The 19,315-nt window shown below is 42.8% G+C and overlaps 1 protein-coding gene across 1 annotated transcript in view; it reads left to right on the top strand.

Annotated features, from left to right (window-relative positions):
- Positions 1–19,315, top strand: part of MTHFS (methenyltetrahydrofolate synthetase) — a 32,076-nt gene that overhangs the window by 5,531 nt on the left and 7,230 nt on the right. The window contains exon 2 of the mRNA XM_063142377.1: positions 4,881–5,145. Within this exon, the coding sequence (XP_062998447.1) occupies positions 4,881–5,145 (265 nt within the window). The remainder of the gene's footprint in view (positions 1–4,880; positions 5,146–19,315) is intronic.

Below are 19,315 nucleotides of genomic sequence, written 5' to 3' on the forward strand. Positions count from 1 at the left end.
AGGGAGGGGGAAGAAACTGTAGAAGAGGAAACTATGCCTGTAACTATGCCAAGACGACCAGAAAGAGAACGCAAAGCTCCAATTCGTTATTCAGATGAATACCAAAGCAAACAGGTTTCTCATAGAGCTTTACTAATAGCCTATGAACCTACTTCATTTGAAGAAATTCAAGAAATGGAACCTACAGAAGCTCAGGGCTGGCATGAAGCAATGTCAGAAGAAATCAGAACAATAGAAAAAAATGAAACGTGGGAGCTGGTACCTTTACCTGAAGGTCGTAAAGCCATTACCAGTAAATGAGTATTCAAAATAAAACAAAATGAGAAAAAACAGGTAGAACATTCAATGGTAAAAGAAAAAGAGATGCTTTAAAGCTAAGTCTCAGATTGTAACACAATTTAAACAACATGCGCAAGAGGAGGACTGTTAAGTATATGAAAAGAAATACTTGCTTAGTCATTAAAATTGTGTGTGTATAGCTATCTCAGGGTTAAACAGAGAAAGTCTATCTGTGGGCAATTACCTTGAGATAGAGGCTGTTCTGGGAACCTTGCCAAGATTCTAAGTTAGCCTCATCACAGCTGTATGTAATGTAGATAAGAATTGTGTAAGATGTGTATATAGTTTCTCACTTGTGTAAAATAGAACAGATCACTGCTTACAGATCACTGCTCTATAATCACTGCTCTCTGTGTATGCCTCAGTGTGCTGATCTGAACTGATCTGAATTGAACTGCACAGAAGCCTGAAAGAAATAAACCAGCTCTGCTGTATAAGACCTGCGTGATGTGTGTTTGTTTCTGAGCACAAACAGAGTTCCAAAAAGAGAAAAGTTCTAGCACAATAACCCAACAGAGCTGGACCCAGGCAAGATGGAGAGGAGCCTGGCTGCTGCTTCCTCCCTCACTGGTGGCCTCTGCAGAGACAGTTGGCAGCAGGAGGGAGGGGGCTTTCAGCTGGAGCTGGACCCAGGCACGATGGAGAGGTGCCTGGCTGCTGTTGCTTCCTCCCCCACTGGTGACCTCTGCAGAGACAGTTGGTATGTTACGATTCCTTATGGACAATTTGGTAAATTACATCTAGTCCAGCACTCGGTTCACGTTGTGGCCAACCAGCTCTTGACCAGGGAACCAGCTCACTTCCCTGCCAAAGGAAGTGAGGCAAGTGGCTACCAGGAGGAGGGCCTTCTCTGCTGTGGCACCCTGGCTGTGGAATGAGCTCCCTAAGGAGGTTCGCTTGGCACCTACATTATATGCTTTTAGATGCCAGGTGAAGACCTTTTTATTCTCCCAGTATTTTAACAGTCTATCAATAAATTTTAACTTGGTGTTTTAAATTTGTAATTTTGCATTGCTGCTGTTTTTATCTGGTTGAGCTTTTATATTGTATTTTATATTATGGTTTTATACTGTTGTTTTTTTCTTTGAATGTTTTTAATTTTTGTGAACCGCCCAGAGAGCTCCGGCTATTGGGCGGTATAGAAATGTAATAAATAAATAAATAAACCACAAGCAGGACACGGGTGCAATAGCACCCTACCACCCATGTTCCCCAGAAACTGGTATATATAGGATTCTGACGGTAGCACATAGCTATCAGGTCTAGTAGCCATTGATAGCCTTCTCCCCCAGGAATTTATCCATCTCCCCTTTAAAGCCATCCAAATTGGTGGCCATCACCACATCTTGTGGTAGAGAATTCCATAGTTTCACTATGAGAAGAAGTACTTACTTTTATCAGTCCCACATCCCCCACACTTGAGAAGGTGTCAGCAATTCATTTTTGACATGTCTGTACAAAGATCTGTCTCCTGAATCTAATGTTCGCATTGATCATAATGTCTTGTTGCCTTGCTATGTAAACATTACTGTTGCATGGAGATGTAGCTCACCTGATTTCCTGGAGTTTGTATAGTACAAGGGTGGGTAGGTATTGTGTAGGCAATTTGTGTAGGGGAGACATGATAGAGGTGTACAAAATTATGCATGGTGTGGAGAATGTGGACAGGGAGACATTTTTCTCCATCTCTCAAAATGCTTGAACCTGGGATCATCCCATGAAACTGATTGGTGGGAGATCCAGGACAAACAAAAGGAAGGACTTCTTCACACAGCACGTAGTTAAACTATGGATGTTGTGATGGCCACCTATCTGGATGGCTTTAAAAGGGGGTTGGATAAATTCCTGGAGGCTGAGGGTTACTAGCTCTGATGGTTGTGTGCTATCTCCAGTATTTGAGGCAGTAAGCCTGTGTGCACCAGTTGCTGGGGAACATGGTTGGGAGGGTGCTGTTAATCCCTTCACCTCCATCAGCACAGGGGTGGGGAGCTTGTGAACTTCCATATGCTGTTGAACTACAACTCCCATCATCCCCAACTACTGGTCATCCTGGCTTGGGATAATGGGAGTTGGAGTCCACACCATCTGGAGGGCCGCAGGTCCCCCACCTCTGATCTAGCATTTCAGCACTCTAAAACGCAGCAAGGTTCATTTATTTATTTATTTGTTACATTTCTCTCCCGTCTCTCTTCCAAGGAGCCCACGGAGCCATACAGGATCCTTGTCCTGTTCTCCATTTTATCCACACAACAACCTTTTGAGGAAGGTTAGTCTGAGAGTCAGTGACTGGCCTAGAGCCACTCAGTGAGCTTCATGGAAGAATGGGGACTAGAACCCAGATCTCCTGAGTCCTAGTCCAACACTCTAACCACTACACCATACTGGCTTTCCAGTCAATCGAGAAATGCACACGCAGGGTGTGTGTGTGTGTATGTAGCAGATATGGAAAGACAGATGAAAATGTGTTAGAAAAGTATCCCTGTACTTAAATGTGGGGAATTGAAAGGGGATGAGGAAGGGAACAGTTATTTTGAATGCTGTTGTCTAAATACTTGGTTTGAAATTAGAATAACTGTGCACTGGTTTGACCTCCCCATTGGTGTTTAATTAGCTACTGGATGGCTTTGCCTGCTTTACATTTGCTTCAGTGATTGAAATCCTGCTGGTTTGCACGCTCTGATTCTGCAATAATAGCCACTTGCTGATCCAGAACGAGTATTTCTTGTGTGGGTTTTTTTTTGCAAACTTTGGTACAGTTTTTCAGTGTGATTCACAGTTGTTGCATGGTTGTGGAAGTTTCCACTGTACTTGTCTTCCATCTTTATGTAAGAGCTCTGTATCTCCTGGGAGAGGGCTCAAAGAAGGTTACTCTGTTTAATTTAAATACACATCTATTTGAAAATACATTTTAAAATTGACTCCTGCCTGGTATTGGAGCTCCGTGGGGAAGGAAGCTTTGGGTGACATGCAAGGAGGTAAAGGTACTAGAGGAGTTTAAAATTGGCAGTGGTCCTGTGCAGGAGTAATTCTGGCTTCCTCCATCCCAAGCCATCACTTGCAAATCAGGACAAAGCCTCAGGCGCTTTCATTACCTAACCCTCTGGGGTTATTTCCCATGTCCCTTTTCTGAAGTCAGCCATGGCAGGATATTACCTTTGGCTGGATGCAAAGTCTGGAGCCCTTTGTAAACCAGAGACTATAGTCATGATTTGAAGTGGTTTTGCAATCATGGTAATCAGGAGTTTTTCTACATGAGGCATTTATTGTGTACTCGTGATTCCTTACTCACAGTTGCTTGCAGGTTCCTTAGACAATGTTGCGATCCTCCAGTTTCGCTTCTGCTTTCTAAGAGCGCTTCCCAAAGTTTTTGTTCATTTGTTTGTTTTAGAGCAGGCAAAATGCAGTGCTATTTCTGAAAGTGAAAGAAAAGGTATTTTCCTACTGGTGTAATTGCAATGCTCCACTGTAGCAAAGTGCCACCTAGAGGTTATGTAGCAGAAAAGCAGAAAAGCAATTTATGCAGGCAGTGTAAAACTGTGATTATAGGGAAGCAGAAATTGCTCTGGAGAGGGTGAGGACGAAGAGGGAGTACATATTCATAAGGCTGGGTGTGAATTTTTCAAGCCTTGCTTTGCAGGGAGCTAGAATTACAAGTCCAGTAGGCTCAAGTTGTAGGTCTTCAACCTTGGATGTGCTTAAAAATGACCGGGAGAATGGCCCTAAGGTGCCCCAAACTGAGATTATCTACATACCTGCCTGGAAAACCAACTGGGAAAGAAATAGCCTCCTGCTTTCAAGTCCTTGAAAGAAGAGCAGGATATAGATGAAAATAATCAGATAAGATATTTATAAGTTGTCAGTGGCACCCTGCAAATAAGTGTTTTGCAATATTCATTTATTAATTGTAATATAGTTATATCCCACTTTTTCCAACTTCCACTGAACTGTGAGACAATCAAGGTAAACCAAGCCAGGGGAAAATACTGCATTTTTTGCAACCAGCCATTTCAGTTAAAAAACGATCATCTAACGCTTGGGTGGGTAGATCTCGTGCTAACGGATGTACTTTGTTCTATTTTATATATTTTCATTTTCCTTGAACCCCAAGATCTATATTTCTGACCACATATTTCATGTTGGGATGTGGGAGGAATCTGTCTGAGGGGTTATATTTGTGCAAATTAAGGCAGTTATGCCCAAAATTTGGGTAAATGGAAATTCAAGGGACCCTGCCCCCGAGGAACTTTCCAGATTTGGGGAAAATGCCCATGGCTCTTGGGTAAGCCACAAAAGGGTCAGATTTCCCCACGACAGCCATCCTTAATCCCACACCATTGGTGTGCATTGCTCCTTACAGAGTTTCCTAGACAAATAAATATTTTACAACATTCTTTACCTTCTGAAGAAAAGGAAAGAAAAAGGAACGGGGAAGGAAGAGCTATTAAGCCCAACAAAGCATGGAAAAAGTGGGTTTCAGATAAATGCAGTGTCCCTTTTTTATTGTCATAAACCCTGATTGCAAACTCTCCTTCCCGCCCCAGGTGGTGGGACATTCTCGGTACCATGCATCGCAGCGCATTGCGGTCTTCCTGAGCATGCCGGATGAGGTCCAGACAGAAGAAATCATTAAGGACATTTTTCAGCGAGGCAAAGAGTGTTTCATTCCACAGTACAAGCCTGGGGGGAACTACATGGACATGGTAAAGTTGGCTTCCTATGAAGAAATTGCTTCTCTCCCTCTGACTCCTTGGAACATCCATCAGCCAGCTGAAAATGATGTCAGAGAAGAAGCTTTATCCACAGCAGGTGAGTGTGGGCTGTCGGTGACTATACTTTGATTATGGTGGCCACTTCCAAAAATTGGAAATGCATCACCCCAAAATGGAGGACACCGATTTATATATGCTACTTTCTGGATATTGATGTCAATTTAGAAATGACGGCAGTAGGTTGTATCTAGTGTTAGTCAAAAAACATGCGAGTAGAAATTATTTATTTGATTTGTACCCCCACCCCACCCATTTTACCAAATATGGCACTCAAGGCTGCTGCTGCTGCTGCTACTGATGATGATAAAATTCATTTCTATACCACTGAAGAGCCTAAGCTTTCTGGGTGATTCACAACAATACACAACAAATACAAACCACAACATCGTACAGCATTAAACATCACATGATACAACAATGTGATCAAACATAATCTATTTTTTTTAACATGCAAAATTTAAAACAATTCAAACAGCTAAAAGGAATTTCAATAAAAATATCAAGAGCAGAGGAAGAAAGAATAGTCTCAGAATGCTATAAATAAATTTGTTGGTGAGAAACCCAACAAGTTTCGGCCTCTTGCTGTTTATTAGGCTCTTCCTTCAAGGGGTTGTAACAACGTCTGCAGAAATTATTTCAATAGATTGCCTTGTGCTGTAAATACTGGTGACACACTTTCTCCATCTATATTTTGAAAAGGGGGAGGAGGCATATTCATCTAGGCAACTTCAGAGGGCCGGATTAAGAACATAAGAAGAGCCCTGCTGGATCAGACCGAGGGTCCGTCTAGTCCAGCACTCTGTTCACACAGCGGCCAACCAGCCGTTGGCCAGGGGCCAACAAAGCAGGACATGGTGCAACACCCTCCCACCCATGTTCCCCAGCAACTGGTGTACACACCCTTACTGCCTCTGCTATCTGGAGGTAGCACCACCGAGGGTCGCACCCCTGACTTAGGGCAAGAGGGGATTCCAGTTGTTGCTGATGCTGATTTACTGATCTACTGCAAAGATCAGTAGATCTTTGCAGATTCAGATCTATCTTCTGGATGTTACAGAGGGGGGGATTTCATTGGGGGTGGGAGACTTGTTGCAGTGTTGCTATTTCAGGTGACAGCCAAGAGTTTCCCCACAAAAAACAAATCCCTCTCCCCTGAAAATGCCCTTAAACCAGTTTAGAAATGATAAGTAAACTGGAGAGATGGGCAAGAGAAATTAATTAATTGCACAGGTATGTTTGAAGATACAATGAGTGAGCGATGTTAATCCTACTCAGACTAGCGGTTCATGGGAGTTTTATGTACACGACTGTCATTAGTAGCCCTGAAAAATTCCCTTGCATAGTAAATAACATTGTGACGGCGCTGTCGAAGGATTTAAATAAGATATGTGCCGAGTGACAGATAGATGGAGTACATATGTTGGAAGCAGCACGGAGTTAAATATAACGACATAATGGGAAAACAGAAAAATGCTCCCAACAAGATTGTAAAATGATTGCCAGGACTATTAGATTTTTCTTCCCTTCGGAGAGGGTTGATTAAAACTTTCAGTATAATATATATCCAAGCGTGAGATTAATTTAAGAAAAAGATTTTTTTTTTATGCCCGTCATAAAAAGACCATGGCATGACATGAGACGAAATTGAAAACCAAGGCTTAGCTCTTAATGTAATTTATTTTTTTAATGAAATGATTTGAAGTTTGGAATGAACTTCTGCTCAAAGACAATGAGCCATGGCGCTTGGATATATGGAGCAGGAAAGGATTCGGGTCTGGCGGGCCATTAGTATTCTGATGGAGGAGCCACATGGGGGGAAAGGTTGGGCTTCTTTTTCTTTAGCTAAGGAGTTGCCAGGCGCCATCAAAGCAGAGGTTACATCCAGTCGAGGCTCCAATGACCCTGTTCAGATAACATGCTAAACGTTGTGGCTTAGCGTGTTGTGTGAACCATGACTGAGCATGTCGTGTGACCCATTCCGAACCGTGATGGCAACATCACCATGGTTTAAACACGCTCACTAACCATTTGCTGCAAAAGGGTTAGTGACCTAACCATGGCTTAGCGTGTTGTCTGAACAGGCCCAATGTCAATGGGGAGGTGAAACCACTCCAGGTTTCTGTTAGAATCATATAGGAGCTATCCAAGTTGGCAATCCAAGGTGCTATCCAATTCTAAAAGAGCTATCCAAGGCAGATTTCAATCGGAACTAGTTAGAACCGTAAAGGAGCTATAGAAGGTGGCTATCCAGAGAGCTATGCAGCTCTAAACGATGCTGTCCAAGGTGTGTTTCAATCAGAACCAGTCCGCACTCTAAGGGAGCTATTCAAGGTGCACATGGTTCTGAATGAAACCCAGAAAGGATTCAGTGCTCTACTAGCATCAGAGCCACCACCCTCCACTGGTTACATCCCAGACCAGCCACCATGCAAAGGTTGTATCTTGCCATATATCTCTGGGATCTCAGGGCAGCGTACCGACAAAGATGGAAATGTGTATATTACTTCACTTCAAAATGTGGGGACTTATTCATTGTTAGCTTAGTTTTACTAATGGACCCGGCTTCGCATGGGTTAGAAGTCCCTGTAGTTTGATACAGTGAAGCCTTCAAGCCAATTTATAGAGCAGTCAGAGATGGGCACATTGTGTCTGCCTAGTTTGAGTGAAACCCTGGCCATAGCTAGACCTAAGGTTTATCCCTGGATCATCCAGGGGTCAAACCTGTTCATCTAGGTGACACACAGGGGATCCAGTGCTCAGGCAGGGGTGAACCCTGGATGATCCCAGAATAAACCTTAGGTCTAGCTGTGGCCTCAGTCTGCTGGCACCCCTAGACACAGACTCTGCCATGGTGCACCCCTATAGCTCCCTGAGGGAGGGGTCTGCCCACTCCATTCCCCTAAGGGTAAGATGCCCTAGAGTGGGGTAGGGGGGAGGCTGGTATGTAACGATGTCCCTTGGCCCACTAATTCCCCCTGGCTTCGAACTGTATGCTATGTGCAGTTTAGGGAAGTTTCCCCCTAGTGGTTGAAGATGTTCCTGCAGAAATCAACCACATGGACAAATTAACATTAATTAAAATGAATGAATGTGTTTTTAAGACAAAATAACCCCGAGGTGCACATCCCTAGGATCCCCTTTAGTATGCATGCAAGGTTTCCGATGTCTCAGCTGATGAACGGATGGACACACATACATATCACTCCTGCCTTTCATGATGGGATTAAAGAAGGTGTACATGGGGTTCCCAGGACACCTCCCATCTAGGCACCAATCAGACTCTGACCTGCTTAGCTTCAGTGCAGTTGCTACAGCATATGCCCTGAGACCATGCTGAGGGACCAGGGATGAAAACCTATTAGGGAGACCACACAGTAGAAAAGCAGCTTATAGGCTCCAAGTTAAAATGGTTTTATTCTCTCAAGCGTGTGATGGCTGATCTGATCTCTTCTATTGCCTTTTTGTTCTGTTATAACATAGGATTTCAGTGGGGTTCTGTTAGGATTTCATGTCATTTCTGGTGTTTACATTGTTTTTATTCTCTGTGAGCCATCTTAAAGCAGGAAAGCAGATCTAAATATTTTAAATAAAAAATCTAAATATATATACCTTGCAACTAAGGGCTCATCTACACCAAGCAGGATATTCCACTATGAAAGTGGTATAAAAGCGGTATATAAAAGGCAGGAGCCACACTGCTGCTTTATAGCAGTATTGAAGTGCACTGCAGGATCTACAGTACTGCTTTATAGTGGTAATGAAGTGCATTGACAATTGTTGGGACCCATCACACATCTACACCAAGCAGGATATAATACTATGAAAGTGGTATGAAAGCAGTGTCATGGGCCCCAGTATCTGTCCTGGGCCCCAACAGTCGTCAGTGAACTTCAATATAAAGCAGTAGTGTGGTTCCTGCCTTTGATATACTGCTTTCATACCACTTTCATAGTGGAATATCTGCTTGGTGTAGATGAACCCTAAGTCTTCTGTGTAACTTAAAACTCTGCAAGCTCTTTTGTTAGATGAGGTTCTGTTAAAAGCAATCTCCCTACCCATTCTGCTTTTTTTTTCAATGAAAGACTGATCACTACACTTGCTGCTGTGTATATATAGTACACTAGCCAGTGGACCTTTTTGGACATAACACTTAGGCCTTAGCTAGACCTAAGGTTTATCCCAGGATCGTCCCTGGGTCATCCCTGTTCATGTAAATGAGACACAGGATATCCCGGGTGCAGGCAGGGACAACCCCGGGACAACCCTGGGATAAACCTTAGGTCTAGCTAAGGCCTGATTGAGGGTTTAGCAGGTTCCATGATGGAACCTGCACAAGCCTCAGGCTTTCTCCTCCTCCCTTTCCTCTCCTCTAGCAAGGCTATATGGAGGAGACTGGAGATTTTGCTTCCGCATTTGCTGCCCCTTTACATCCAAACTCACGGGGACTGTGGTTTGTTTAAACTATGGCTAATTCAAACCAGACAGGGCTAAAACATGGCTTATAATCATGGCTTGTTCACTAACCATCATTGAAACAAAACACAGTTCCCTGAATTTGGATATCCGGTGAGCTGCAGTCAGTTTAAAAACTGGGGAAGAAAATTAGGAGGGGAAGCAGGAAATCCCAAGGCTTGTTCATGTCAGGTAATTTACACCTGAGCCAGTCCAGAGTGAGTTTGCTTCAATGCCAGTTTGCGTGGTCCATCTGTGTGCTTGTTTGCACTTGATGTGTTTAGATATGCACATAAAAATAAGAATGCAGTGGAGATACGCCCATGAGCATGGCTACCATGCAGGGATGCTTGTCAAGGATCTGAAATCTGCTGAGTCAGTAGCAGACCTGGTTTTTTGGTTTTTTGGTTTTTTTAAAAAAAAAATAAACTTTTTTTATTGTGAATATCAACAAACAAAACAGAAAATACATTGTGAAAATGGAAAAAGAAACCCATACGTTATACAGTGTGTGTGTGTATCATCATCATCATTTCCATGGTATGAACCATAAAAAATAAAATAAAAAGGGAAAGAGTTCTACAAAGGTTTCAAGAAAAGCAGACCAAATATCTGTCTATTTATCCACGTGCAAGTTGCATCTATATAACACTCATTCAAAAGTTGATCATGTTATTAGGTCCTCGATCCATTGCATTATGGGAGGTGTGGATTTGTCCTTCCAATGTGATAATCTAAGTCTTTTGGCTGTCATAAGGGCTCTGAAGATCCATCTGCACTGACCATGTGTTAACTTCCAAGAAGCCGGAATGTAATTTAGGAGGAGATGCACATTCTTCCATATTATAGATTATTTCAGTACAAAGTTCATCCTTATTATAACCTCCTCGGGGCATTGCCAAAACATATGAGTTAAAGAAGCATTAGATGCACTACATCTCCAACAGTTATGCAAGTTAGACAAACCCTTATTGAAAAAAACACATTGTGGAGTCCAATAGACGCGAAACAAAAAAAAAATTGCTGAATGAGACGTAACCTAAGATCCATAGAAGCTTCAGATACAGATGCTAGAGCAACTGTCCATTGTTTGCTCTGTGCAAAACGGCTCTGCTTGATCAGAATGTGTGCAATGAGAGCTGTAGAGAACTCTCCCAGCCATCAGACAGTTCACCCCACCCGCCAGTGTGCAAACACTTCCCATTGCCAGCAGGTGTCAGCATCCTGTAGATCCAGTAGAGAGATTGACTGACACTTTCCCCTTGTTGGGTGTAATTAAAATCCTGCTTAGTCATTGCAGTCACATCCAGGAGAGATCAGACATTCCCAGGGAAGTCTGAAGGCAGCTGTGGTAGGTGAACACTCATTTTTATTAAGACGACAGCTTGTGAGTGTAAGGAAAACGCAGGGTGGGCTGGGGGATTGGACGCCCGAAGAGGCCGATGAAGCTCTGAATGGCATAGGGTCGGTGAACAGAGAAACGTTGTTGTTTTTCTGCTCAACAAAGCTATTTAGCAGTAGGTTCCAAACAGACAAGATAAACAACTTCTTCACACCACGTATCACAAACTTTTGTCTTTCACTGCCATGGGACATAGTGACAGCTGCGAGTTAAAGGTTTTTTTTTCAAAAGGTGTAGACAAATTCATGGAGTTCTATCAACAGTCGTGATAACTAAATGAAACCTCCAGATTCAGGGATAGTATATCATGCAGACGTTGGGGACAAAGAAGTGAGAGAGGGCGGACATAATTAGGAAAGGCATTGAAGAGAGAACTGCCAATATCATACCGGCCTTATGCAAATCTGTGGTGCGACCACACTTGGAATACTGTGTGCAGTTCTGGTCTCCGCTCCTCGAAAAGGGTATTGTAGGGTTGGAAAAGGTGAAGAAGAGGGTGACCCGAATGATCAAGGTGTTGGAGCAACTCCCCTACGAGGGAAGGTTACAATGTTAAGTATATGAAAAGAAATACTTGCTTAGTCATTAAAATTGTGTGTGTATGGCTATCTCAGGGTTAAACAGAGAAAGTCTATCTGTGGGCAATTACCTTGAGATAGAGGCTGTTCTGGGAACCTTGCCAAGATTCTAAGTTAGCCTCATCACAGCTGTATGTAATGTAGATAAGAATTGTGTAGATCTGTATATAGTTTCTCACTTGTGTAAAATGGAACTGATCACTGCTTACTGATCACTGCTTTCTGATCACTGCTCTATGATCACTGCTCTCTGTGTATGCCTCAGTGTGCTGATCTGAACTGATCTGAATTGAACTGCACAGAAGCCTGAAGGAAATAAACCAGCTCTGCTGTGTAAGACCTGCATGATGTGTGTTTGTTTCTGAGCACAAACAGAGTTCCAGAGAGAGAAAAGTTCTGGCACAATAACCCAACAAAGGTTATGGGCCCAGTCTAGCCTAGACCAGCCTACGCCAGCCTAATCCAGGCAGAAGAACCAGAACTTGATGGGAACGGTGCAGTATCAGAACCAGGAGTCTGCTAAAACAGAAGACTGTTGATGGAGGAAGACATCAAGCTAAAGCCAGTGCTGCAAAGTGAGGAAAAATCTCAGTCGGCTGACTCTGAGGAGGACTCTGAGCAGGAGGACGGTGAGATACCAATTCCTAAAGCAGAGGAAATGGCAGGAGCTAATATGTCTGGTTTGCATCAATTGTTAGAAAAGCTGAATGACTCTAACTATGCATTATGGTCTTACAAAATGCAAATGTATCTGATTCAGGCTGAACTGTGGTATGTAGTCACAGAGGATCCACCAGATAGAGCAGATCCACAGAATGCTAAATGGTTTAAGGACGATGCAAAAGCAATGGCAGTTATTGCATTAGCTGTGGAAGACTCTCAAATATCCTTCATTCAGTTTTTGAATACATCAAAAGAGTGCTGGAATGCGCTACAAGCTGTATATCAAAGAGAAACAGCGGGCAGTAAAATAATTCTAACCCGGAAACTGTATGGAATGAAGCTGAAACCAGGGGAGTCTATGTCAAACCATTTGAAAAGCATGAGAGAAATCTTCAATCAACTCAGGGCACGAGGGATGGAGTTTACAACTATACACCAAGTCTATGTGATTTTGTCAAGTCTTGATTCATCGTACGACGCGGTTGTCACCATGATGGAAAGTCAAGAGGAGAAAAATTTAACCCTCGAGTATGTAGCTGGAAAACTACTGGAAACCTATGAAAGAAGACAAGCTTCAAAACAACAGAGCCTTAAACTTCCTGTGGCTGAATTTCAACAAAGCCATAAATCTTCTGATGTGGTGGCTGCATTAAAGGCAAGGAAATGCTTTAATTGTGGTTCCACAGAACACTTAAGGCGGGATTGCAACAAGAAGAAGAAAAAGCAGTCAACAGCAAAGTGGAGAGAAGAGAACAACATGAATGAAGCTGAATCAACAAAGAAGTGTCTTCTAGCAAGAGTCAAAGAGACAATGAATCCTTGGTTTTTGGACTCTGGGGCTTCAATAAGTATGGCAAAAGACAAACTTTCATTTGTAACCTTGGAAACTTCTACTTCAGAGCAAAAGTGTGTTACCCTTGCAAATGGAACAAAAATCCAGATTTGTGGTGTGGGTAATGTATATTTTGATTGTCTGGGAGTTGAACTACAAAGTGTTTTATATGTACCAGAATTAGAAACAAACCTTCTAAGTGTGTTTCAGTTAACAGAAATGGGGTATGAGGTTTGTTTTACTGAAGAAAATTGTACTATAAAACAGGGAAACAAGGTGTGTGTGCAGGGAATAATGAAAGAATCTTTGTATGTGATTAATACTTGTACAAAAAATGAAGTTGTAGCCAGCAAAGTCACAACAAAAACAATAGCCAATTGCAAACCACACCAAGAGTGTATCCATTTAACTCATAAAAGGTTTGGTCATGCTAACTATAAAACAATTTCTAAGATTCCAGAATTGTGTGAAGGAGTGAAAATCAAACCATGTTCTAACTATCTAGAATGTAATGTATGCAGTGAAACCAAGTGTCATAAGTCAAACATTCCAAAACATAGTGAGAGAACAAAAAAAAGAATTTTTGAATTAATTCATGCAGATCTTGCAGGTCCTTTTGAGACAAGTCAAGGAGGAAACAGATTTTTCTTGTCTATTGTTGATGATTACAGTAGATTTGGATTTGTGTATGTGTTAAAACAGAAGAGTGAAACTTTTGGAAAGTTTAAAGCCTTTGTTAAGTGGAGTAAAAATAGATTTAAAGAACCTATAGCTAATCTAAGAACGGACCGGGGAGGTGAATTTCTCAGCAACCAATTTAAAAAATTCCTCAGTGATGAGGGTATACAACATGACCTTACTGCTCCATATTCACCATTTCAAAATGGAGTTGCAGAAAGGAAAAACAGAACCTTGCAGAACATGTTAAGAGCTCTATTGAAAGAGTCAGGATTGTCTAATCTGTTCTGGGCAGAAGCTTTGTCCACCTCAAATTATTTGTTAAACAGGCTTTATCACTCTGTACATGAAAAAACCCCATATGAAATGTTTTACAAAAGAAAACCTAGAGTGTCACATATACGGGTTTTTGGAAGTAAATGTTTTGCTCATGTTCAGAAAGAAAACAGACCAGGAAAACTAGCTCAAAGAGGTTTGGAATGTAAACTGTTGGGATATGATACACAAACAAAAGGCTATCGTTTGTGGTCTCCATATCACAAAAGTGTAATTGTGAGCAGAGATGTAGTTTTTCATGAACAAATGCAGGAAACAAAACAGTATGTAAGTTTGCCTGTAGAACAGAAAGCTGTAGAAACAGAAGAAATTCCTGAACAATCTCAGCAAGAGAGGGATGGGGAAGAAACTGTAGAGGAGGAAACTATGCCTGTAACTATGCCAAGACGATCAGAAAGGGAACGCAAAGCTCCAATTCGTTATTCAGATGAATACCAAAGCAAACAGGTTTCTCATAGAGCTTTACTAATAGCCTATGAACCTACTTCATTTGAGGAAATTCAGGAAATGGAACCTACAGAAGCTCAGGGCTGGCATGAAGCAATGTCAGAGGAAATCAGAGCAATGGAAAAAAATGAAACGTGGGAGCTAGTACCTTTACCTGAAGGTCGTAAAGCCATTACCTGTAAATGGGTATTCAAAGTAAAACAAAATGAGAAAGGACAGGTGGAACGTTCAATGGTAAAACACAAAGAGATGTTTTAAAGCTGGGTCTCAGATTGTAACACAATTTAAACAACATGCGCAAGAGGAGGACTGTTAAGTATATGAAAAGAAATACTTGCTTAGTCATTAAAATTGTGTGTGTATGGCTATCTCAGGGTTAAACAGAGAAAGTCTATCTGTGGGCAATTACCTTGAGATAGAGGCTGTTCTGGGAACCTTGCCAAGATTCTAAGTTAGCCTCATCACAGCTGTATGTAATGTAGATAAGAATTGTGTAGATCTGTATATAGTTTCTCACTTGTGTAAAATGGAACTGATCACTGCTTACTGATCACTGCTTTCTGATCACTGCTCTATGATCACTGCTCTCTGTGTATGCCTCAGTGTGCTGATCTGAACTGATCTGAATTGAACTGCACAGAAGCCTGAAGGAAATAAACCAGCTCTGCTGTGTAAGACCTGCATGATGTGTGTTTGTTTCTGAGCACAAACAGAGTTCCAGAGAGAGAAAAGTTCTGGCACAATAACCCAACATACAATGTGTGGGACTATTTAGCATAGAAAAAGGGGTGAGAGAGGCGGGGGACATGATAGAGGTGTACAAAAGTATGGAGAAAGTGGAGAGGGAGACATTTTTGATCCCATGAAGCAGATAGGTAGGAGATTCAGGACAGATATAACAAATGGTTAAACTAAGGAGTTCACAACCACAACATGCAGTGATGGCTACCAATCTGGATGTCTTTAAGAGGAGGATGGATAAATTCAATGGCTACTAGTCCTGATGGCTATATGCTGCCTCCAGGATCAAAGGCAGTAGGCCTCTCAGTACCGGTTGCTGGTGAAACCTTGATGTTAACAGACCGCTGAATTAGATGAACCTTTTCATCTGATGTAGGGGTGGAAGGTGATACGGATATCAAAGCAAGCCAGCGAAATGCCTTCCCTTTCATGGGACCACTTCCCCCTCAATCCACCACAAAAGTGTTTGGGAGATATTCAGAGACTTTTGGGGGCAGGTGGATTTTAAGACTTTTCAGGGTGGTGGTGGTTGAAGGCTCTTTTTTCCCTTTCCTTTCCTTTCTTTAACAAAAAAATGCTTTGCGTCCGCTTGGATGCTTCGCTGCAATCCGGGGTCAGAATGCCCTTGAGAAGAATGCTACACTATGTATTCCCTGCCTTCTCCTTGTTTGGTAACAGAAAGAAAAGACAAATAACACACGGCTTGCAAGGGGCCGTGGCTCAATGGTGGAGCACCTGATTGGCATGCAGAAGGTCCAAGGTTCGATTCCTGGCGTCTGCAGGGAGGGCTGGAAAAATAACTGCCTGAAATCCCGGAGAGTCATTGCTGCCAGTCAGTGTCAACAATACTGGGTTCGGGACATCAACGGCCTGACTTAGTACATAGGTAGGTTCCTATGTTCCTGTCTAGTGGATTCATCCCAAATTTGTAACATTGATCTCACCCCAAAGATCAATACAATCTTTGATGGGGAATTATTGGTCCCACTTCAGCCCCCACAAAATGAACACAAATCGGCCAGGCCAAATCCGAGCCCAATTCAAGGTGCTGGTTTTAACCTATAAAGCCCTACATGGCTTGGGACCACAATACCTGATGGAACGCCTCTCCCGACATGAACCTCCCCGTACACTGCGCTCAACATCTAAGGTCCTACTCCGAGTGCCTACTACGAGGGACGCTCAGAGGATGGCAACAAGGGAGAGGGCCTTCTCAGTGGTTGCCCCCTGACTGTGGAATGATCTTCCCGATGAGGCTCGCCTGGCGCCAACGTTGTTATCTTTTCGGCGCCAGGTCAAGACTTTTCTCTTCTCCCAGGCATTTTAACAGCATTTAACAACGTTAAGTTTGTTTTTAATGGAGCCCAGAATTGTTGTTTTTAAATGGATACTGTTGTTTTTATACTGTTTTTGTTTTTGATGGTTCAAAATTTTGTATATTTTTAATGTTTACTGTTTTTAACTTTTGTAAACCGCCCAGAGAGCTTCGGCTATGGGGCGGTATATAAATGTAATAAATAAATACTTCACCCCAGTACTAGTGTCAAAGTGCGGGTGTGAATTCTGCATTCTGGGGCTTATTTTCAGCTTGGGATGAGCATTACGGGCTTTGGACAAACGCAGCGTCACTGGTGCCTGCTGTACGTGCCCCATAAGCTCCGTCACGTGAGCCCCCCCTAACCTTTCCATTCTCATTTTCTGGAACGAGCATTTCTGCGCTAAAGGGGGAAGGAAATGGATGACTTTTGCCTTTAAGCAGTCATATGTTTTGGAGGGTAATTCACCAGAGAGTTGTCTACTGAACAGGCAGCAAGATGAAATTGCAGAAAGTAATACTCTGGGTGGATAAGATTATCCTGTTTTGGTTCCACACCTCCACAGACTCTCAACGCGGCTAGCCGGAATTTTGTGCTGCTTATTGTTGTGAACTTTTTTTGTTTTTAGAAACGTTTTATCGTTCTTAGTTGCTGAGGCCTTGCTGGTTGTATCACAACCTGCAGATTGCCATTTGGTGGCAATCCAGAAGCAGGTGTTCTCCGTGATGCCTGCATTTTGTGGGATGCCCTCACCCCTGGCATGTGGGAGGCACAAACCGTGGCATGCTTTAGGTGCCAGTTAAAGACCTACCTTTTTACCCAGGTTTTCCCTGACTGATTGTGCTGCCCAGTTTGGTTGTTAGGTCTCTGATTTCTGTATTTTTTATCTTTTGATTTGTAGCTTGGCTAAGGCTGTCCAATGAGTTCATGGCAGAAGGGAGATTTGGCACAGGAGCATAGCCTTATACAGAGTCAGACCATCGGTCCAATGGCCCAGTATTGTCAACACTGAGGCCTTAGCTAGACCAGCCTTTATCCCGGGGCGAACCCCAGGATTGTCCCTGTCTGTCCAGTTGACGCACAGGGGATCCCAGGATCAGGGAGGAATCATCCCTCTTTGGCCCTGGGATACAGCCCTACACTTTGGGCCCACTTTTTCTGTGGTCCTGGGCTGAGCCCGGGACCGCGGAATGTGTGGGCCATTGCTGGGAGCTGCGCATGGGCTGCACCCATCGGAGCGGGGAAATGACATTTTTTTAAAAAAACAACAAGCCCTACCTCTGCGCACAAGCGTAAGTGCGTTCCTCTTCGTTTAAAAAATTAAAAAATGGTGGGCACAATGCCTCTCTTCCTGAGGTCGTTGCGCCTTATGTGTAAATGGGGGCGACATCTTGCGTTAATTCCAACGCGAGGTCTCCCCTACTCTGCCCCGGACTTTCAGGTAGGTCTAGCTAAGGCCTGAGTGGCAGCAGTTCTCAAGGGTTGCAGGCTGGATTCTTTCCTAGCTGTACATGGAGAAGCCGGGGATCGAACCTGCAACCTTCTGCATGCAAAGTGTGTGCTCTATTACTGTGCTACATCCCCTCCATGCATGATCTGGGCCTAACAAGCCTATAATGCCATTCTCTTGTGCAGCTTATATTCATCTTGGTTATGCTGGTGCAGGAAGATCTTCCTGGGTGGGAAATGTGCAGCTCATTTGCAAACCCTGAGGGTTTATTTTTTCAGGGAGCTGTCTTCTCGTCTTTTTCACTGCCAAAGTACTTTTTCAATATTTATTCAGAAAGCTATTTACTTAAGGCTGTGTCCGCACATTTATTTAATAGGGAAACTTCTACTTTGTCCTACTAATTGTATGTTTACTTTTGATACCTGCTCTTGCATTTGAGGTACATGCTGTTGAACTCAGTGGATTTAATTTCTGAGTAGATAAGCAGAGCATTTCAGTGCTAGTTGATTAATTGGTTGCATTAACTTGATTAAAAACATAGCATCGTATCCAACGTTAGTCTTACTTAAGTCCCATTCATTTCAATGTGTCTTTTCTAAGGACTAACATTATTCATTATACAACCCATATCTATCAGTCTGATCCTGGACGTAGCTTATAGCCATTGTAGTCATCAATAGCTTTAATTTCCATGAAATTATCTAATCCCTTTTCTTTGTGGGGATGGGAAGGGACGTTAACACAAATTAGTATTGTCTGTGATAACTTAAAATTAGTATACTAACAGCTATCATTCATTGTTAGAAGGGAAGCCCATCTTCAGTAGGTTCCACACCCCCATTCCTTACTACCAGGAGTGAAATGTTTAGTTGATTAAGTGAGTAATCCTATGGCCCCTTGACAGCACCCAGGGGGGCATAGAAGAGTTCTGATTCCTGGATCTGAGGCTGGAGACAGCACTCTGACCTCAGACCCAGGAGTCCGAGATCTCTGCTGCTTCTCCTTCCCCTCGCAGCCAGTGCAGAGAGAACCATGCCAGCTGCTTCTCTGAGCTTGCAAAAGTCACGTTGGAGAGGATGAAAAGGAGGCAGTTCTGTGGGCATGGACGGGAGGTGAAGTGGGCATATGAGTTTCCCCACTCCTTCTCACCAGTGATTATGACATGCATCTAGGAAGGAGAAATATAGAATATTTTATGATGATAAAGGTAAGCTTTCCTTGATCCCTAGAATCCAGGTTCATCCCATGAAGATGATTGGCAAAAGATCCAAGACAGATAAAAGGAAATACCTCTTCACACAGCACATAGTTG

The sequence above is a fragment of the Elgaria multicarinata genome, chromosome 16 (genome assembly GCF_023053635.1).
Source record: "Elgaria multicarinata webbii isolate HBS135686 ecotype San Diego chromosome 16, rElgMul1.1.pri, whole genome shotgun sequence".
Taxonomy (NCBI): Eukaryota; Metazoa; Chordata; class Lepidosauria; order Squamata; family Anguidae; genus Elgaria; species Elgaria multicarinata.